Source organism: Balaenoptera borealis, assembly GCF_965194805.1.
Source record: "Balaenoptera borealis genome assembly, chromosome: 1".
In the NCBI taxonomy this organism is placed as follows: domain Eukaryota; kingdom Metazoa; phylum Chordata; class Mammalia; order Artiodactyla; family Balaenopteridae; genus Balaenoptera; species Balaenoptera borealis.
This window is the reverse complement of record NC_138860.1, coordinates 115,481,757-115,504,578: the sequence shown is the minus strand read 5'-3', so window position 1 is coordinate 115,504,578 and position 22,822 is coordinate 115,481,757. Positions and strand designations below refer to the sequence as shown.

The window sequence follows — 22,822 nt, the reverse complement described above, 5'->3', positions numbered from 1 at the left end:
CCACCACTTCCATTTCATCGATGAGAAAACTGAAGCAAACTGAAATCAAGTAACTTACCTAGTAGCACAGCTAATAACTAGTAAAGTCAAGAGTTTAACCCAGGCAGTCTGGCTCTAGGATCTAGTTTTGTAATTACTACACATAGGGCTAACTGTAGATGCAGCTCTCACAAGCTTCCACAGACTTATAAGTATGATTTGTGTTTGGATAATATTCTGAAAAATCTTATTTTTCATCATTTTCTAGAATACAGTTATTGAGCACTTAAGCCACCTAAATTATGTTCACTGATGTGTGGGCTCTGAGCGGATGTGTAAGAGGAGATGTGCTGTGTATTAATGTTGCTTACAATCTCTCTAGGCCTAGTTTTCTCAGAGTTTTAGCCACAAAAGGGACATTGATAAATATGTCGTCTGATTTCCTTCTTTTCCCAATTTACAAATGAGATGAATTCTTCCATGAGTCCCCCAGACAACGTTAGTCATTTCCTGCTTTTTGATCCTGAGGCACTTTGTTCATACTCTATATTTTAAGTAAATACTGTTTTGTAGTTAATCTGTTTATATGTCACTTCTTTCCATCCTCCACCCTTGCCTCCAAGTGGGTTCTTCAATTGCTGGAACCAGGTCTAATTTGTTTTTGTCTCCCATTAGTCTGGTGACAAATGGATGAATCATGTTGCCTGGAGAGGTTAAGGGACTTGCCCCAAGTAGCCAACCTGAAATGTGAACAGCTTTCATGGCTCCTCGTCTAGCACTTATCACTCACGTGCTGCCAGAAATGTTCTCAGATGATTTGGATGCTCGCTTACGGAGCTAGGACACAATTTTCCTATTGTGTTTCTCTAGACTAGCTCATTTTAAAACAATCATGATAGTGTTGATGAGGATGTCTCCACTGCCGCCTTTATCTCCGTGTATCATTTTGAGGATGAAACGAAACCATAATGTTTGTGAAAGCTTTCGAACTGGTAAAACCCCTCCTGCAAGGATGTATAGCGCTGTTCCTCTAGTCTGTTATTGTGTATGTGTGATTTACAAAGTATTTTCACACTCATAGTCTCCTTTACCGTTCATCCCACCCCTGTGAAGTAGGTGGGCGTCTCATTGCCATCTCACACGTGAGAGAACGAGGCTGAGAGAGACGAAGTCCTTCAGCTACAATCACAAGTGGCCGGAGGAAGCCCGAACCCAGCCACTATGTTGCTCTTTCCGACGTAGCCCCTGGCCCAAGGCTCAGAGTCGCTCAGAGTGTGGTGGTGTCCCCCCAAAGCCTCCGGGAGTGAGCCTAGGAGAGGCGAGAGCTAGGCTCTTCTAGGATCAGGATAGTTATCTATGTGTGCTTACGTTCCAGTCAGATTTTTTTGTTTTCTCAAAATGTAGGGCCTGGGCACAGAAAGCTTTATAAGATACAGTGAGCAGGGTGATTTTGGAGTGGCCAGCGAGCCCTGGAGCAAGCAGCCGCAGCATGGGAGCCGCGTGGGTCCAGCAGGAGGAGGCGAACCCCGCCATTGCTTTAGTCTCGAGGGGGAGTTCCTTACTACCACTCTCAGGAAATGAAGGATGATAAATCCAGCTGCTGCTTCCTGTTTCTATAATTCTGAGATTTATTGTTTTTAACGGGTAGAATGCTTTATTTTTAAACCAGTGGAAAATACCCTCAACCTGTTCCTTGTTAGTATTTCCTTAAAAACTAGATGTACTCACTTGGGCTTTAAAGGGTGTGCGTGTGTGTGTGTGTGTGTGTGTGTGTGTGTGTGTCTGAAATTCCCATGATGCTGCCTGAGCTGGCTCACTCTCTGTTTTTCAACAACAGAAAGAAAACCAATTAACGCAGATTTTACTGGGCGGGAACCTCTGTGTGAGATTGATGACAGTCATTTAGAGGAGGCCTGTAATTTGTATCAGTGGTATTACTCTGATGCTTGTGCAATTCAGGTCTGGTTTTTCTTCTGCTTGTGGTTATATTATTAGTGAATAAAGGTCTGAGTCATTTAAGAAACACACTACCTCCTCACATGCCATAGTTCATGGAAAGTCGCCATTAGGTATAGATTACCAGGCTGAAACTTGGTGGATTTGATTGTGTAACCAGTGACTCCATAACTAAAAGTAATAGGTAGAAATATTTTCTCTAATGTCAATTTTTTTATTGCCTAATTTAAGAGAAAGAGAATGTGTATAGGAGCGCCAGTGGGGCATCATTTCAGAAGCACTAAAGTAAATTTATTCAGCAAAGTAGAATTATAAGAATATAGGGAATATAGCCAGTCCCCTTACTGAGTAAGAATCTTACCTCTGATTTAAGCCCTTGGCCCCCTCCTTTAATAGTCCTGAAATCATAGCTACGGCAGTACTCTGTTCACAATGGGTAATTAGTACATGTTGCATTTAGTAACTGGCTGGCCACGTGACTTCTTTACACTTTTATAATTACAGTTACAGTTTATATTAAATGAATTCAGAATAAAAAGGAAATCTTCATGGCTTAAATTTAAAGACAAGCTTATACTGGATATTTGGTCTGACTTTGCTAACATCTCCTCCTGAAGATACGTAAAATTGTGAGACTCTAACACTTATTAGCGGCCCATTCTAGTATACTTGGTGCTATGGAAATCTCCAGTTCTAATCTCAGCTATGCTGTTTCCTTGTTGCAGTGGTTTCTTGGCCAAAAAAATGAAGTTGACACTATTTCTTTGTCTCTCAGTAGTTTGTAAGGATCAGATTAGTTGGAATCCATGCAAGTGCTTTTAAAAACTGTGATGATAAAGACATTAGCTAATAAACTCTTATTAAATGGCACTCGGGCTGTAAATTGTAATTTCACATTTCAGACTTTGCTCCTTGTGTCGTGAGGCGGCCTTTGAACACACCAGGGTTTTGTCTCCTTCGCTGAAGAGTTCCTTCTAATAACTTGTGAATTGGTGGGGGATGGGATTTAATTTAATTTGAGCTCATCTCAAATTTAACATAAGCTGAAGGGGGCAGTTATGGGCTTGGTAGGGGCAGTCAGATCTGGGTTTGAATCCCGGTCGACAGTATTTTAGCTGCATGTTCTTGGTCAAACTCAAACTTCCTAAAGCTCAGTTTTTCTCTCAGTAAAACTAGAACAGTAATACTACTGCTCAGGGAGGATGTGACAATTTAATGAGCTCGAGTGTGTGAGTGTTTGGTCACTCAGTAGGGACGGTGTTCTTGTCTCCCCCTGTGTGTTTACAGAAGTCTCAGTGCTGCATGGTGAGATGCAGCCTGAGGTTGCCACCCAGAGATGGTCTCCCCACCTCGTCTTTTCCCCTGCATATTGTGGCCAGGGAAAGGGGAAGAAAATGAAGCTGCTTTAGGTCACTGACACTCTCCTTAGGAATAGTAAATATTTCTTTTCCCACCTTCTTCCTCTCAGTGTGATCTGACTTGAGTTCTTTCAGTGCTTGACCTTCCAAGGGAGTTTCAGTGGGTGAGAAAGCCTGACACTGTTTGGAATCCTTGAACGTATACAGAGCTATGTCCATGAGCTGTGTTTTCTTTTCAAAGTTATATGAGTTTTGGAATTATTTTTGTAAGGCACCTTTTTTTTTTTTTTTCCGTTAGACTTTCCCTGAAAAGACCTTTTAAAGTTTTACGACCGGATAAATAATATGGTGGTTAGCAAGGTTAATGTTTACCAGCTCTCTGAAGGGAAAAGCAAACAATATATATCCAAACTCTGTTTAAGAATTTCCATAGAATTATGAATTCTTTAATCTTGATACCTTTATGTAGTCATAGAAGCATACCTACTTGGGTGAGCGCTCCCGGTAGCAATGTGTTTACCGTATATTATTTAACTTTATGCTCGAAATGAGAAACAGACATATGAAAACATCTCTGTACTTTCTCACTGTTATTTTTAACTTCTAACTCCCTGCTCCTTTTCATCCTAAAAAATAACACCCCTCCATCAAACCTACCTCCTCTTCTAGCTGTTTTCCCAGCCTTTTGTTTTTCTCCGCAGCCAACTTCCGAGAAGCGAATGTTCCCTTTCCCACTTCCTGCTTGCCCACGGTGGGCCTGACTTCTTCACGGAGAGAGCTTGGGCCAAATTCTCAGGGGACTCTCAGCTGCCAGATCCAGCAGTCACTTTCTTTACTCCTTAACTTCCTTGACGAGCTTGTGATAAGTGATACTGCCTTCCAGTCTCTTCTTGAAGCGTTTGCCTCCTTTGGCTTCCAGGACAGAGTTCTCTTCTTCCTTCTCTGACCCTTTCTTCTCCCTCTCCTTTGCTGAATCCTTTTCTCCTACCTGTTCCCTAAATGTTAGTCATCTCCAGGATTCTTTGACCTTTTTCTCTATATGGACGCTTCTAGGGTAGTCTCATTTTCCATACACTGATTAGTCATAAAATGTAATTCCATCCCAGGTCCTTCTCAGTAGTCCTGAGATGCAGGTCTGCTGACTACTAGACATCTCTACTTAAACTTATTATACCAATTCTAGTTCTTCACGCTGAAAAATTGCATTTACCTGGAAATCATCTTGACTAGTAAAACTTTCTCATTTCCATTCCTCCAGTCTTTCCTCCCTCTGGTTCCCCTTGCATACTCTGGATAGAATTCTTTCTCAACTGGAATGCTGATCTCATTGCTCGCTTTGTTCAGACCCTTCAGGGGTTCCTTATTGTCCCCTTCTAATTTGGATCTGACAGGGTTGCACATTCCCTGAGCCCTACTCCTGCAGAATCCCCCACCCCTTTGTGTTCTGGGAAACCACAAAGGAGTACTCACGAGTGAGTCTATCCAAATCTTTCGATTTCTAGATGCTTTTTTTTTAAATTTTTTTTTTAATGCTATTCTTGTCTGCTTACATTCTTTTTATTTATGTATGTATGTATGTATGTATGGGTGTGTTGGGTCTTCATTTCTGTGCGAGGGCTTTCTCTAGTTGTGGCAAGCGGGGGCCACTCTTCATCGCGGTGCGCGGGCCTCTCACTATCGCGGCCTCTCTTGTTGCGGAGCAGAGGCTCCAGACGCGCAGGCTCAGTAATTGTGGCTCACGGGCCCAGTTGCTCCGCAGCATGTGGGATCTTCCCAGACCAGGGCTCGAACCCGCGTCCCCTGCACTGGCAGGCAGATTCTCAACCACCGCGCCACCAGGAAAGCCCTTCTAGATGCTTTTATTTAAGAGGCATTTTTTAGTAATTTGAAATCTATTAATTGTGGTACCTGCTAAATCGCTCTATCAGAGACCTCTAGTAGAATGGTTTAAATAAGATAGATATTTCCTTCTCATATAACAGCCCAGGTGTGAGCAGCCGAGGGCTGGCAGGACAGCTCTGCTGTGAACACATGGTTTCTGAGGTTGTGCCTGCTTCCCTGTTTTCTAGCCAGCAGGAAGCGGGGAAAAGGAAGGCCAAGTCCAGTAGCCTTGTCGATGTGGAGGTTACCAGGAAGTGAACAGTCACTTCTTCTCACAGCCTGTTTGCCCAGCTTAGTCACATGGCCATCGCTGGTTGCAAATGAGGCTCGGAAATGTTATCTCTAGTTGGCCGCAGTGCACCCAGGTAAACTGAGTGTCTGTTACCAAAAAGTAGAAAGGGAGAATGGTTTCGGGAAGATACTTAGTTGTCTTTATCACAGAAAGAAAGAACTATGTTGATTAAAAAGTCAAACTGGCAGAAGATGAGTGATTTTTTTTTTTTTGAAAAACTCATCTGGACCTACTCTGGAAGGTTTCGGCAGTTTCACAATATGTAAGTTATAGGATTCGTTCGACACCTTCTACTGTTTTTCCTTCCCCTTCCAAAAAAAAAAAAAATATGTTATTCAGGGTTAAGAATATATGAATGAAAAGGGCACTTTGTAGCTCTTATCCTCAACTAATGCATCTGTGGTAAAAATTGGTGGCACCTGATACATGAGCAGATATACAGAGTAATGCTCATAGCGTGGAATTTCCCTCTACACTCGCCATTTATATTTTCACATTTAGTACAACTTTTGGTAACATTTTATCACCATCTTCAGAACATTTTCTCAAAGGTAATGTTGACATATTCTTTCCCAGTGGTGTTATCATTCATCCTGCCATCTTGTATTCTTCACTCTCAGATGTGTAAGTAAACATCACCTATCAATGTGTTGCATATTGGATCCGTTTCTCAGCTGGTGTGGCTTGGCACACAGGTAACAGCGTAAGTACCTGTTTGCCGAAATACAGATCCTCTTAGCCCACAATGCAGAGCACTCCATCTGGGAGCAGCTTCAGCATTTTTCCACTTTGTACAGTACAAATACTATCATTTTCCACTATATCCTATTGGGGAAAAGTGTAAGAAATGCTGTTTAGATGGTTTGTGTCTATTTCTTTTCCCTTTTTTTTCAATTCTAGATCTCTTATTAGAAAGTAGTTGTAATATGTAACATGCTACCATGATAAAAGGTCAGTCTCCATTCGTAAAGTAGTAAAGACTATCATGAGACATCAACTACTTTGAATTGACTGTAGTGCGAAATAGCAAAGTTAGGATGTATCTACAGATTATTTGTCTAAAGAAGATCTAGACTTGTTTATACATGCCTTACATAACGGCATCAGATATTTCTAGCCCATGTGGCCCATACTTAGGGTGACAACAACTCCTGGTTTTCCTGGGAGAGTCCCAGTTATACCATAGCCTGGCATCGCACCTTGTTTAGCATTTGTCACTATCAAGAGTTTTCCAGTTCAGAAGGTGAATTATATGTTTACTTATGTTGCATATAGCTGGTCTCAGCTATCACAGTTTTCTTGACAGTCATATACTTACTTTGATGTCATTTTTAGAGCTGTTTACCCTAAATAATTCTGGGCAGAATGGTGTAGTGGTTCATGCTTCATCTTTTCCAGAATACCTAAGATAGGCATGGACAGATCTTTAAGCTCTGGGAACACAAGGACTGTATCTATCTTGTTCCATTATGTATATTCTCAGCAACTATCACATCACCTAAAGCAAATATTTGTTGAAAATATAAATGGTATGAACTTGATACTTGATGGCTTCATGACAGCAAAGGTTTTCTGAAGTCTCTGATGGGCAAGATAAGTTATCTTCAACTACAAATCCCTAATACCTAACACAATGTACAGTGTTTGAGAATGAATCGATGAATGATTGAACAGCCACTCTCAATCTTAACATTGGCAGCCTCTACCTAGTGAGACTGGTCCATCAAGACAGGAGGCAGTATGATTATAGTTCTTATGTAAAATTATACAAATGAGCCAGTTGTTTCTTGGTTATAATGATTTGTTTTTACTGTTTTGGCTCTCATGAGAAAGAAAGGAAGATGAGATTTAATTGCTCCAAAAATGATCATACCTCAGAAGGATAAATTCTGTCACTTAGAAGATTTAGACCTTAGTTTACATCCAATATCTGATACTTTAGTCTGGAATTCCCAGTGAGTGTTCTAGGAATGGGTACCAGATGGCTGAAATATCAGTTCATTCATCAGCTGAAAGCCTTGGGCCTGACTGTGTTCACCCTCTTAAGTTTACCCAAAGGCATGTAAAAATGTCCGCTTCTCTGTGGGTCACGACATGCACTGGGCTGGGAAGCGCCATTAATGATCTCTACAATTAGAATAGTAGATACTTAAATAAATACATTGGCACCATTGGCACTCAAGCATGTAACACATTTTTGCAAAAATGTTACCTTGGGCCGTTTTTTCAGAGTTAAATAGATGCCATGCTTTAGCAGAAAGTAAATATCCCAGAATCTCCAAAGTCAAAGATCTTCATGTAATCTTCAAAGAAGCAACTCATCTGAAATAACTTACAGCATACTAAATTAGAAATTATGTATTTTTATAATTAAAGTGATATGTAAAGAAATTATGTACCTTCCCAATTCAAAAGGTTTAGGGATTTTTTACAAACTGTGGACTGCTCAATTGTGATTCCATTTTATAGCTTCACTAATTCTTTATAAATGGGGGAAGTGTTATAAATTATAACATCATGACTGTGGCTCTCTGTTACAGCTCCATTAGTTTGTTATAATTTGGGGAAAAGGAGAAGAGCATGAATTCCATGCACATCTTAGCTAGTGAAAGTCTTCCAGTTAAACGTCCTATCAGACCTGCTTTTCTAAAGATCATTTGTAATTTTCACAAGGGTTACACAAATAGATGCTAAGTCCTTAGAAACAAGATTAAGCAAATTGAATATGAATAAACATTCCTTTGAAATAGAACAAAAGTGATATTCTACCAAGTTTACCAATTTATCATGACTAATTCTAAAATAAGGCTTTGTTTGCATTCCTCTAAAAGGCTAACCCTTTGGGGTCATTTTTAGTCAACTCTAAGATGGTTTCTAATGTTGATAATGAATTACACTATAATAGAGATTATGTTATCAAAGGTCATTAATGATTTTTAAGAGTTTTGATTGTCCTTTATCTCTGCGGTATTTGATTTATACCTGTTTTCTCTTGAAGTCAGCTCCTCCTTATCTTAGTTTTCTTGATTTTCTTTTCTCTCTTTTTTCATTAATTTTTTTTTCACCCTCAAAGCCTTCATGGTCCTTTTTCCTCCCTGTTGCCACCACATTTCAATCCTGGGTTTTCCTCAAGGTCTCCCACCTTCCCCAATTTTTTGGACATCTAGGGCCAATTTTGGAGAGTACTTAGTGTGGGAACATCCTGCTATGTGCTTAACATTATACTGGGTGATTTGCATATCTTGTCACAGTGGTATTTTATCCCTGTTTCACTGATAAGGAAAACAAAGGCCCAAGTTTACACAGCAAGTGATGTGAGACATTATTTGTGTTCCTGTTTTACAGTTGAATTGGTAAGAGGTGGAGATGGGATGAAATCTCAGGCAGGCTAGCTCCTTAAGCCATGTTCTTATCCGTTATGCTACCAACTTGTTAAGAATTGAATTCCATTTTAAATTATTAGCTCAGAAAAAGAAGACTCTAGATTATTTGCGCATAAATTACACCATTTCTTGATTATCTTTGTACACGTTTAAAATATTTGGTTTTGTTCTCATACTATTACCCCTTGTACCTTTGCTCCACCTTTATTGTTACCCTACTGTTTGGCTATTGTTTACTTATAAAATGTAAACTCATTTTAATATTGACCTAAAGAAAGCACAGTGAAGAATGAAACTACGCTGCCTTCCCCTGTCCCCATTAAAAGGTATAATAAAGGGTTTTTATTTTTGTTTTTTTACTGTTCTGTATAGTTTTTCCCAGAAACCAGATTTTATTAGCATGAATAATCACAGGCTTTGATCACGGGTAGGATCCTTACGGTATTATATGCTGGCTCCCTTTTGATTATGTTGCACATAATGTTCAGTGAAATACATCGTATGTATGTGTTCTCCAAATATAGATGAAGGCAGACTATTTGGGGTTTTAAAATTGTGCTTCACCCCAGAAGTATTACAGAAAGATAGCTGTCAATCATCTGTATGTTGATAACACTAAAGTAATGTTTTTCAAACTATCTAAGCTTATAGATTTCATGGCCAAGCATGTGAGGGCTTATATTTCTTTTCATTTATTATATATAACCTACCTACTTTTTAAAAGGACTTGAAGAAAAAGAAAAGAATAAAGGATTCTGGAAGATGTATGAGGGGGAAAAAAAGGATTTGAAGGGCTTATGAAAAAAGATTCAGTTACAATAACACGATGTAAATGAATGTAAAAGAAGAAGGGTATGGAACAGTAAGTGGAGAATTAAAAGAAATCTAGGAGTCAACCTTGACACCTTTCTCTCCTTCATCCTCCCCATCCAATCCATTGAGTCCTGCTGTTATTTCTTTGGCCTGTTAGCTCACAAATCCACCCATTTTACTCACTTAGTTCTCCATCAGTCACAGCCTAGTGTTTCCCTCCATCCTTTGCCCAGAGCAATGCGGTAGCTGCCTTCTTCATCTCACATCTTCCCTCACTGACCTGTACACTAGGCCTACAGTAATCTTTTCAGAGACACAAATCTGACTTAACCCACCTCCCCCCTCCAACTAAAAACACATCATTGGCTTCCCACTGCCCTTAGGTTGATGCCATCAGAAACGCTCACACTTCCTCATCTCCTGCTGCCCGTTCCTCTCACTCCCCAAGCTCCAGGCCACTGACCTTCTTTCAGTTCTTCAGTGTTTTCTGCTATCCCTCTCTCTCCATACGGCCTTTGGACGTTCTGGTCCAGCCCACTGTGCACTCTTTTTTCTTCACCCCTCACGTCAGTCCTGACTTCCTCCTCAGTATTACTGACTGGCGGAAAGTCCCGTGTTATCCGCCTTCATAATCCCAGGCAAGCAGGGAAGGTCTGGGTTTTCTGGAATCTGAAATTGGGGGAGGAGCCCTCTTTAAGAAAAAGAACACCAAGTTAGAACCATAAAAGTAGGTGCAGGGCCTTGAAAGGGGCCTGTGGAAGGAAGGTGTCCTGAAGCTTGAGTTTTCACTGCACAGCAAATCTGCCTCTGCCTGTTCCTCTTCTTGGTGGCTCTTCTCAGTTGACCATTTTCTATATCCAGTTACAGGAACATTTCTCTCTGTGAGAAAGGAAATAGGCCTGAATTTGCTCACCAAGTTTTCTCCAGGAATGTGCATCATCTTAATACTTGAGTATACAGTATATATTTCATGGAGGAAGGGATGAGTAAGTGAATAATTAAATGAAGACTCACGCTAAGAGTTAATGTTTATAATGCATATATAAAATTTAGCCACATTTCTTGAAAGCCAAAGCGAAGTGGAGAACATCTGGATTCCATGGCTCTTTATATCAGTAATCATGAAAGACAAACTTCTTTTCACAAACTTCTTTTCACAAGTAGTAAAGAGGTATTTGTATAGGGTTCTTTCTATAAAACAGCTTATTCAACACAGTGAATAATAACAGTGGCTAATCTTATTAAGCACTTACCGTTCTGGGCACTTGCTCAACACTTTGACACGGTTTTCTGATTTAAGTGTTTATTGACTCCAGTAAACTGTGTGTGTGCACAGTGAGATACAGTCAGAACTTCTGCATCCATTGCCCAGGGGGAAGGGCAGCAAACTCCCATGCGGACAAGGAGAAGGAAGGCCTGAGGCTCTGGCAGCTTCATTATCTCAGGGAGTTTGCCTCTCTGGTGCTCCTTCCTCTCTGGCCTTTTACATCACCTGGCTGTGTGTTTAATTGGTGCTCATTTGCCTCTGCCCTAGAGTTCACACTGGCTTGTCACCTGCTCTCCATCAGGAATCAGATCTCAGTCTTCTGTCCTGGTCAAGGTGTGCCCAAATTTACCTTTGTCTTTTTGTTTTCCTGTAAAATGTTTAATTATGAGCCAAACTGCATGCAGATGGTCTATCAGAATGAGTTACCTTCAGAATAACCTGTTCCAAAGAATTGTGTACTACTGTCCATCTGGACATTGAAGGACGCCTGTCAGAACTGGTCATTTTGACTTTGGCATAATTAATAGCGGCCTTATGTGTCACTGTAATTAATAGTGACAGCATTTGGCTCCCAGGTTCAGTGCCTTCTGAGCCCTCTCCTAGAATGCTGTTACAGGGCTGCGTGATTCTTTCAGTTACAGACCTTTATTAAGCACCTGTCCTGTGCCATGCCCTGGGGACATGCAGATGGAAGAAACTCTCCTCCCTTTAGGTTAGGGATTCAAACCCAGCTGGAGGGAGAAAGGGAACTAGCCAGACTGATGGAGCTCCCAGTTCAGAAGGGTCATGAGCAACCATTGTCTAACTCTGCATACGTTTTCAGTACTGATGGCTAAGGTCCCTAATAAACTGCCAAGTAGCCTTTTGTAACTAAATAAGCTACCTATCCAAGGTACACTGTATCAATGTCTGAGTATCTTTTCCTAACTTCAAGAAGTGTTTTGAGAGTTAGTAAGTAGAGCACCGGGGCAAGGTACTCACATGCTTTCTAGCAGTCTTTACCAAGCCAGGAATAAAACCCGCTAGGCTCCCAGCTGTCCATATCCAGAGCAGGTATCCATGGGTTTGTCATTGGAGGGGCATTCTGTCCCAAAGACAGCTGGAAGAGAATGTGGCAGACTTCCCAGGACCATGGAAAGCTGCTAGGGTTTCAGGGAGCTCCATCCTAGTTCACTTCCCTTAGCCCAGTTTCAGGCATGTGCCGGACATACTCTAGAGCAACAAGATTGAAGGTGAGTGCCCTTAAGAGGAAAATGGTCATCTTGGGTCTAAGTTTCTATCTTACAGATGGAAAGAAGCAGCAGAAATGCAAATAAAGCTCCCCTTAGAAATCCCACTGACTGCCTAGTAAAGTGGGTGAAATTATGATTATAAAGGTTTGACCAGACACTTAGTTCTGATCTTGGGATGGCTTTCTCTGGATCCCTTGTTAAGATCCATTAGCTGCTGGCTCTCTTTTTAGGGGCTAGTCAACCATTTGCCCATTATCTCTTTTTTTCTGTTTGTATTTACTCCAGGCTGCTTTCTCAGTCAGGACAGCTACTTTATTATTATTATTATTCCCCTTTTCATCTCTATCCAGCACACAGAGTATACTCCATAAATATTTGTTGAATAAAATGAAGTTTCTAGTAGAGGGTATATTAAGAGAGTCCTGTAGGTCCTGAAGCATTTCTGAAATTCTCTTGGCCTGAGTTTGTGGTTAAGGGAACGCTAGTGCTGACCTGTAGAAGAGACTCTGATGTTGTGTGGAATCAAATGTGGAAGCCCTTGATTTAGAGGCTTTTCCGTATTATTCCATGAATAATATCTCATTTCTAGCTCTCAAAGATGGGGCTTGACTTTTAGAATTAAAAGCTACAAGAAAAAGCAAAAAAGTTCACATTTGTTATATACAACTTTGTTTGTTATATATAAATATAACTCATTTGTTATATTTCCTAAGATATTTTGCCTTATGTCTACTAAAGTGTATTTAGAGTTATATTTCTCAGCTTTGAGCTTTGAAGTAAATTTTCTCTGTGAATAGCAGTACTCTAGAGAAAAACCCCCAATAGGTACTAAAATACAGGTACTAAAGTATACTTTGTGTAAAGTTCTTTTTATAGTTAACAAGTTCTGAAATTTTTATAGTCCTCTACTTTCAGGCGTTAAATGGATGGGTTTTGCCCAGTGTGGAATCTGATTTTGATAGGGTTTATATAAGAAGTTTCCTGAAAACTCTGGAATTTTTTTCTTTAAATATTTTTTTCAGTTATTTTTGAGATATCTAAACCAAAGTATTGTTAGAAGAAAACTACTTTTAAAAGTATCATTTCTTATCATAATCTTTAAGAGGGAGTAACTCTAGTAAATTGTTTTATTTGTATACAGAATTATATCAACTATAGAGTATCTTGTATAATTGTAATCCATAACTGTTAACACTTATCTAATACCAGTAATACAGAGCTCTGTTGGAAAAAACTGAATCATTCCTTCTCATTCTATATGTGAAGCATTTGTTTTCTTTAACCATATGAATTTTAGGTACCTGAATTGGGTATGTTGTGTGTGCATTCATGCACTAGGGTATGCTGGGTGTTGAGGAAGGGTTATTCGTAGTGAGGGTGTAGCTTATTACCTCTTTATGAACTTTAATTTGTTTTCCTTTTACTTATTTCCGTGAAAGATTTGAGAATTTGATCCTCACCAGTCTCTTGGGTGTTCTCCCATTTTCCCGGTTTGACCAAGAAGGCTGATTGTTTTTTCACAGAACACTGTAGAAAGAAAATGAAAGTTGGTATTTGATTGGGTAGGGAACTCATACCTAGGTGGAAAGTGTATGTATTAGATTGATTAATCAAGGTATTTGCTTCTTCTTACATTAAACTCTTTTCGTTAAATGACATTTCAAAGCCATTTGACTTTCTTCCTTTTAATAGGGGTATGAAGACCTAGTGCGGATGGGACAAGTTTTTTAAGTTTCAAATTAGGTGATCATTTTTTTTTTTTTTAATGTATTTATTTACTTTTGGCTGTGTTGGGTCTTCATTGCTGTGCGCGGGCTTTCTCTGGTTGCGGCGAGCGGGGGCTACTCTTCGTTGCGGTGTGCGGGCTTCTCACTGCGGTGGCTTCTCTTGTTGCGGAGCACGGGCTCTAGGTGTGTGGGCTTCAGTAGTTGTGGCTCGCAGGCTCTGTAGTTGTGGCTCACGGCATCTAGAGCACAGGCTCAGTAGTTGTGGGGCACGGGCTTAGTTGCTCCATGGCATGTGGGATCTTCCCGGACCAGGGCTCGAACCCGTGTTCACTGCATTGGCAGGCGGATTCTTAACCGCTGCGCCACCAGGGAAGCCCTAGGTGATCATATTTTTCTGTTTTAATGCTAGACTTTTTCTGTATGCTAATAATAATCTCATTAATATAAGTTTTCCAGCAAACACTACGACATTTACACTGCTAATAAACAGGAAAAAAGAGCAAGATTTGAATCCTGGTCTCTTCGGCATCAAAGTTGTGCTCTTTCTAGTATAATATGCCACCTCCTAATATAAGAAATTTTAATTGAAATGTTTTTGAATGAATAAATGAAACTGAATGCAAAGTTTTATTGTCAATCATTTATTACAGAGTGAATTCTGTGTACATAGTGCGACATGCTAGTTCAAAATTCAAGAAATTGGCCCAGTCATTTTCAGTTAAAGACTGATTAAGATGGGCTTGCTTTCACCTTAATGATTCTTTTTCTGCATTCAGATTTAGCAAACATCTTTGGGGGCTTACTTTGTGTCAGACCCTGAACTGGTATTTCCACTACATGACCCACATGACCCTGAGAGGTGTAGATATCAAGATGTTATAGGTGAGGCATGGATGCTTAGAGAGGATAAGTAAAATGCTAAAGATTTTTCTCCAGAACCAGTTCAATTCAATCATAATAACATAGCAGCCATCTAAAAACATGTTTGAACTTAGAATGTACATAGTCTAGCATGAGTATCTACAACTAGGCTATAATCTTATCTACTTTCACTTTCCTATTTCTGTTGAGAGTCAGTTTAGGCAATAAAGTTAACAAAGATTGAGGTCTAGCTTCTAAATTTTAATAGTTTTACCGGGATACAGTTCATATACCATACAATTCACCCATTTAAGGTGTACAATTCAGTGTTTTTTAGTATATTCACAGGTTGTCAGGTTCAGGGTTGTTCTGAACCTGACTATTGGTTATTGGTTTATTCCATTATTATTGGCCGTAAGATAAGAAACAGAATCACATATCATAAAATAATATAGCTCCATTCTTTGTTATTTTCTGATTTATCTTTGTCCAACCAAAGTCCAATAACATTCCCCTTTCAGTTCTAGTACAAAAAGCTTCCTCAACTTCCATGAGAAATGTTTGCTTACAGGAATATTAAACTGATTTTCATACGTGCCATGGAGAAGTCTTGGAATGTGAAATCCACTTCCTTATAATGTAATTCTTTAAGTTCTTTGCAACAGACATGTTATAAAGGAGAGCCCAAAGCATGTACGCAGTTACTACTTATTAATGTGCCTTCCTCAGGTTAAAAAAAAAAAAATCCCCTAATAACCATTTATAGCCATTCTGAGTCCTGACTCACTAAGGAGATCAAGCCTCAAGATAACTAGGTACGATCTCCTCTCTCACTGACTTGACTGTTAGATTAGAAAGTCACCCTAGGATCATAATAGACTTAATACACTATATTATATGAATATGTATTTAACGTCCTTTGTACACACACACATACACAATATATGAAAAGCAACTTTTATTTTCAAAGTGCCACTGCATCTTTAATTCAGTTAGTGGTTGAAACACTCCCAGTTCTGCACCCAGCTTTTGATAGGTGAAATAGGAGAACGGACACATTAATTGAAGTCCTATGTTCGAGATAAGAGCTAGTCGGTGGCTGACATTGCAGGAAAGTACTGGTTTCCTGCCTTATGGCCCAGGCACTTCCTTATAACTGCATTTAAACCATCTATGCCTTGGTTTCCATCTCTTGGCTTACCCATTAAATGTGATATCTATTCAGGGGCATACTAGACTAATAATAGAATGACATTAGAGCTATTTGTAGTTTCTATAACATGATTTCTCCCATGTGTCTATGTCATTGACTTGCCATCTGTTCTCCCAAAATTATCTTCCCTCCCCTGCCCACCACCCCATGGCAGCCCCCATCCTTCCAGTCTCACCTGAACAACCACATCTTTGTGAAATCCTCCCACTTACCAAATGCAAATGTGAGTTTTCCCTGTCCTGTGCCTCTCCTATACCTTGCATTAACCCGGTCAGCAATTTTCTTACCATGTTGTAATAGCACACTTATTGCTTGTCATCCCCCATTAGACCGGGAGCTCCTTGACGGGCCATTTCTATCTTCTCCTCCATGGTGCCTGACTTGTGGTTTTCTTGAATTCTGAGTCAGTGTCATAAAAGGTTGTTTTTAGGGAAGGTGATGATTACATAATTTCACTCCTCTGTCTCTTCAAAGCCAAGGACAACAGTGAGAAGGTCTTTCCTTCAACAGCCAAGCCTTAGCCAACAGCGCAGTCATTGGATGACAGCGTGATAGAGAAAGAGGTTTGAAGATGAAAGATTCTGTTAGCTCTGTCACTTAATTGGCTCGGGAAGGTCATTAAAGATTTTTGTGCCTCAGGTTTCCTCATATCCTTGGGCAATAGTAATGCTTAGTTCACTGGGTTATTGTGAGAATCAGTTGAGATATTTTATGGAAAAGTAGCTTGCAAACTGTAAAGCACTGCAAACATGAGAAGTAAAGAAAAGAGATGATAGAATTTGGTAGAAAGAACAGGTGGTTTGGCCTTAAATGAGGTTTTAAATCCAGACTCCACCACTAATTATTTGACTTCCACAACTTAACTCCTGTGAGCCTGTTTCTTTACTTGTCAAGGGGAGGTAATAACACTTTGGCAACTTAGAGTAATGTTGTGAAGGTTAGATGGAATTCAAGCAGTGTTCCACTTGTGTTCTGTCTGTATACGTTCAACTATCACCAGCCAGAGCTTTTGTACATTGTATATTCATACCCCTGCACCCTCTTTTCTGTGGCAGATTGTACCCCAGGGAGAGCAGGCCCTTTCTCTCAAGCCGGGAAGATGGACAGCAAGGGGAGGCTGCCAGAAAACGTTACGGGTTCGCCTGGCCTTTGACCCCAGCCAGCCTGGGTGTGCCTTGGGACAGGGGTGAGGCAAAGCCTCAGTCTCGTGTCCCAGCACATTCCTAGGGCAGCTGTTTCTGCTACAGCTTCTTTTACCATTTCTTTTTGAAACTCCATATTGAAGTTGAAGCATGCATACGAAAAAGACACATAGCCTTAAGTGTACAGATCACGTTTTATGAACTGAATATGCCGTTGTAACCAGATCATTCATTCTCGTTGCTGCCTGATGTTCCACTTTGTAAATATACCACATTTCATTTTTCCGTTCTAGTGCTAATGGGCATTTGGATAGCTTCCAGTTTAGGGCTGTTGCAAAGAGTGCTGCTGTGAATGTTCTTGTTCACATCTTTTGATGAGTATATGTATTTCTCATGGGTATATACTTAGTAGTGGGATTGCTGGGCAATAGAGTTTTCATATATTCAGTTTTGGTAGATATTAAAGCAAAAATTTCCCAACACAGTTATATGAATTCACACTCCCACCAGCAGTGTTTAAGTGTTCTAATTGTTCCACATCCTCACATCACATACCTGCCTTTTTAATTTTAGGAGTTCTGGTGGATATTATAAGATGGTGTAGCATTTTGGAAATAGAACCATTCCCTCAGCCCCCAAAACCTCAACTTTAATACATTCATTTTCAGGAATGTGCTGTGTACAAAAACAGGAGATTGTATCAGATGGCAAAGCTCCTGGTACGGTGCTTGGTATATGGAGGGAAGATGACAAATGATAGCTGCTACCATCATCATCATCATCATCATCATCATCATTATTGCTCAATGCCTTCTCTGTTCCTAAGGGGAGAGAATAGGGCACGGTAGATACAAAGGTGAATAAGACATAGTCTCTACCTAGGAGGAGCTCAAGTGCTAGTTGAAGAGACTAACACTGGAAATAGATTATTTTTAGACAGTATGATAGGAGCTTGAGAAAGAGGTAGTGCTTGAGCTGGGACCTGAAGAATACGTCAGAGTTCAACAGAAAGAAAAAAAAGGAAATGGGCTGGGGGAAACGGTAGGGGCCCAAAACCCTTGTTGGGGAGTGGCAGCATGGACTACATGCTGGAAGAGAAAAGCCATCTGAGGCTGGAGTTGTTGCGTGCTGGTGTTGGTTGTTCGGGTGTTATCGCCCTTGAAGGGATGTGCTGGGCCGAGCTGGTGACCATTCAGGGTCAGTGTGACATTACAGTACTCTACTGCTGTGTTCTCTGCCCCCCACCTTTTTTACCTGTTCTTCCTCCTCTAGGAAAGTAATCAGCCTCCTCTTCTCTCTCCTGGGATCAAGACCTGTCCCAAGTACAATGTGCTGGAAAACTACCATTGACACTATGACAGCTGCAAAATGTCACTGGTTACAAGAATCCCACAGTTTCTTTGCTGTGTGGTCCTTTAACTTTTCATGTTGAGGACTGGCTTAGAGTTTTTTCTCTTGCTTGGGTCCAGGTTGCTTGTGGTGGCAATTAAGTTTAATAAAATGCTCTTCTGCCCAATACAGTATGTAGACCGTGAATAAATGTTCCTGAGGAATTTTGATGTTGATTACGATGATGGTGATAAAGGTGATGATCAAGAACCTGTACAGTGTTTCACTGATTGAGCATCAGCTGTGTTTCAGGCATTGACTGTATAGCAGTAAGGAAAATGGACATGATCCATGTCCCCATGGAACTTATAATCTTATGGGGAATCAGACAAGTGAACAGTTGGTTCTGCCAGTGTGATAAGGGCTGTGATGGATAGAGGTACAGAGTCCTGTGGGAGCACATCAGAGAAGCACCTCACCCAGACTAGGGATCAGGGAGGGCTTCCTGGGAAAGGCAACAGAAAGCTGATAGCCTCATGAAGGGGTGAGGAGGAAGTATTCCAGGTAGAGGAAACAATGCCTCGGAGGAGCAGAACGCAAGGGAGAATGGCTGGTTGGAGAAACTGGAAGAAGAAACTAGAAAAAGAAAGCATTTTCTCATTTAATATTTTCACTTGCATGTGTGTCATAATGTCTTTTGTTTACCTGTTTCCTAGGAATGTTTACCCTTGCGGAAGTTGCTTCGCTTAATGACATTCAACCGACTTACCGAATCCTGAAACCATGGTGGGACGTGTTTATGGATTACTTGGCTGTCGTTATGTTGATGGTAGCCATCTTTGCAGGAACCATGCAACTTACCAAAGATCAGGTGGTCTGCTTGCCAGTATTGCCGTCTCCTGTAAATTCAAAGGCACACACGCCACCAGGAAGTGCCGACGTTACCACCAACATCCCGAAGATGGAGTCAGCCACAGACCAAGACCAAGATGGGCGGATGACAAATGAGATTTCCTTTGGCGCATCTGCTGTGACACCTGACATACCTCTCAGAGCCACATATCCTCACACAGAGTCCACGGTTCCAAATCAGGAGGCAAAGAAAGAGAAGAAAGACCCAGGAGGCCGAAAAACAAACTTGGATTTTCAGCAATATGTATTTATTAATCAGATGTGTTACCATCTGGCCCTTCCGTGGTATTCTAAGTACTTTCCGTACCTTGCTCTTATACATACTATTATTCTCATGGTCAGTAGCAACTTTTGGTTCAAATATCCCAAAACATGCTCAAAAGTAGAACATTTCGTTTCAATATTAGGAAAGTGCTTTGAATCTCCTTGGACTACTAAAGCGTTGTCTGAGACAGCATGCGAAGACTCGGAGGAAAACAAGCAGAGAATAACAGGTGCCCAGACTCTACCAAAGCACGTATCTACCAGCAGTGATGAAGGGAGCCCCAGCGCCAGCACCCCGATGATCAGCAAAACCGGCTTCAAGTTTTCAGCTGAAAAGCCCGTGATTGAAGTCCCCAGCATGACCATCCTGGACAAAAAGGACGGGGAACAGGCCAAAGCCCTGTTTGAGAAAGTGAGGAAGTTCCGTGCTCACGTGGAAGACAGTGACTTGATCTATAAACTCTATGTGGTCCAAACAGTTATCAAAACAGCCAAGTTCATTTTTATTCTCTGCTACACTGCAAACTTTGTCAATGCGATCAGCTTTGAACACGTGTGCAAGCCCAAAGTCGAGCACCTGACTGGTTACGAGGTGTTCGAGTGCACCCACAACATGGCATACATGCTGAAAAAGCTGCTCATCAGTTACATATCCATTATTTGTGTTTATGGTTTCATCTGCCTCTACACTCTCTTCTGGTTATTCAGGATACCTTTGAAGGAATATTCTTTTGAAAAAGTCAGAGAAGAGAGCAGTTTCAGCGACATTCCAGATGTCAAAAATGACTTTGCGTTCCTTCTACACATGGTAGACCAGTATGACCAGCTCTATTCCAAGCGTTTCGGGGTGTTCTTGTCAGAAGTCAGTGAAAATAAACTGAGGGAAATTAGTTTGAACCACGAGTGGACATTTGAAAAACTGAGGCAGCACGTGTCACGCAACGCCCAGGACAAGCAGGAGCTGCATCTGTTTATGCTCTCAGGTGTGCCCGATGCTGTCTTCGACCTCACAGACCTGGATGTGCTAAAACTCGAGCTGATTCCAGAAGCTAAAATTCCTGCTAAGATTTCTCAGATGACTAATCTCCAAGAGCTTCACCTCTGCCACTGCCCTGCAAAAGTGGAACAGACTGCTTTTAGCTTTCTCCGTGATCACTTGAGATGCCTTCACGTGAAGTTCACTGACGTGGCAGAAATTCCCGCCTGGGTGTATCTGCTCAAAAACCTTCGCGAGCTGTACTTGATAGGCAACTTGAACTCTGAAAACAATAAGATGATAGGACTTGAATCTCTCCGAGAGTTGCGGCACCTTAAGATTCTCCACGTGAAGAGCAATCTGACCAAAGTCCCCTCCAACATTACAGATGTGGCTCCACATCTCACCAGGTTAGTCGTTCATAATGACGGCACTAAACTCTTGGTACTGAACAGCCTTAAGAAGATGATGAATGTCGCCGAGCTCGAACTCCAGAACTGTGAGCTAGAGAGAATTCCACATGCTATTTTCAGCCTCTCTAATTTACAGGAACTAGATTTAAAGTCAAATAACATACGCACAATTGAAGAAATCATCAGTTTCCAGCATTTAAAACGACTGACTTGTTTAAAATTATGGCATAATAAAATCGTTACCATTCCACCCTCCATCACCCACGTCAAAAACTTGGAGTCACTTTATTTCTCTAACAACAAGCTCGAATCCCTACCTGTGGCAGTGTTTAGTTTACAGAAACTCAGATGCTTAGATGTAAGCTACAACAACATTTCCATGATCCCAATAGAAATAGGATTACTTCAGAACCTGCAGCATTTGCATATCACGGGGAACAAAGTGGACGTTCTACCAAAACAGTTGTTTAAATGCATTAAGTTGAGGACTTTGAATCTGGGGCAGAACTGCATCACCTCCCTCCCAGAGAAGATCGGTCAGCTCTCCCAGCTCACCCAGCTGGAGCTGAAAGGGAACTGCTTGGACCGCCTGCCAGCCCAGCTGGGCCAGTGTCGCCTGCTCAAGAAAAGCGGGCTTGTTGTGGAAGATCACCTTTTTGACACCCTGCCACTCGAAGTCAAAGAAGCATTGAATCAAGACATAAATATTCCCTTTGCAAATGGGATTTAAACTGCGATCATACGTGCACATCCGTGTGCAGGAACAACTTCCTAGATTGCAGATGCTCATGTACCAGTTATTGCAAGGTAATGCATTTTAGGAGTAGATACACCTTTAAAAATACAACACAGAGAGGACGCATAGAAGGCTGATAGAAGACATAACTGAATGTTCAGCGTTTGTAGTGTGTTAAGTCATTCACTTCCAAATCTTTTCTTTTTTTTTTGTTTTTCTTTTGGGGAAAGGGAAGGAAAAATTATAATCACTAATCTTGGTTTCTTTTTAAATTGTTTGTAACTTGGATGCTGCCGCTACTGAATGTTTACAAATTGCTTGCCTGCTAAAGTAAATGATTAAATTGACATTTTCTTACTATACCACCTTTTTTTGAGGTGTCTTGATTTACTTTGCTTAATTGGTGCAATAGTGCTTTAACTCAGACCTCTGAAGGCACGTCAGGTCCAATCTTGTAAATTTAGATTCGCTGAAATCCTGATTTATTTTTTGTTTTAATTTCAAGCACCTCAAATAAGCACTTCTTATAATATTTACCTGGTGCTACTGCTTCTGAGAATCCCATTTTATAGATTTTACACTCTTAAAGGCCTGGAATGCGGTAAAAGTGTGTAGATCGTTGAGGGAGTTTTGTTTGTCTGTTTGTTTGTTTTCTAAGAATAAATAACAAGAAAAAATAAAAGAATGCTCTCCTTACTCATAGCTGTTTTTCCGTAGTCTGGAGTTCTGGTTATATGATACATTTTTCTGTCACTACTATAGAGCTGCCAATAAATAGAAAATGTTATTTTAAAATAAATATAATTACAGGCAAAATAAAAATTTTAATGGCTTGATGACTAACATCCTTCCAGTATATCACCATTTGGAAGATAACACAAATTCAAAGCAAGTATCATTAAATTACTTGCCCTTTCCACTGTTGTGGGGGGAAAAATAGGATCTGTAGTTCATTGAGTTGGAAAACTGACTATATCTCTATTCATTTTAGTGACAGGCTGTACTTCCTGTGTTTGTCTGCAGCTAGGAGGGGTCATGTCCGGGGAAATGCTGGCAGAATATACTTTTCGGATGATAGTTTTTCCTTC

At 40.7% G+C, this 22,822-nt stretch overlaps 1 protein-coding gene across 8 annotated transcripts in view; it reads left to right on the top strand.

The window, feature by feature from the left end:
• The window catches only part of LRRC8D (leucine rich repeat containing 8 VRAC subunit D), a 109,387-nt gene extending 86,951 nt beyond the window's left edge, over positions 1-22,436 (top strand). For all 8 annotated transcript variants that reach the window (XM_082383620.1, XM_082383617.1, XM_082383621.1 and 5 more), the window contains one exon: positions 19,150-22,436. In XM_082383620.1, the coding sequence (XP_082239746.1) occupies positions 19,152-21,728 (2,577 nt within the window). In that variant the 5' untranslated portion in view covers positions 19,150-19,151 and the 3' untranslated portion in view covers positions 21,729-22,436. The remainder of the gene's footprint in view (positions 1-19,149) is intronic.
• The last annotated feature ends 386 nt before the right edge of the window (positions 22,437-22,822 follow it).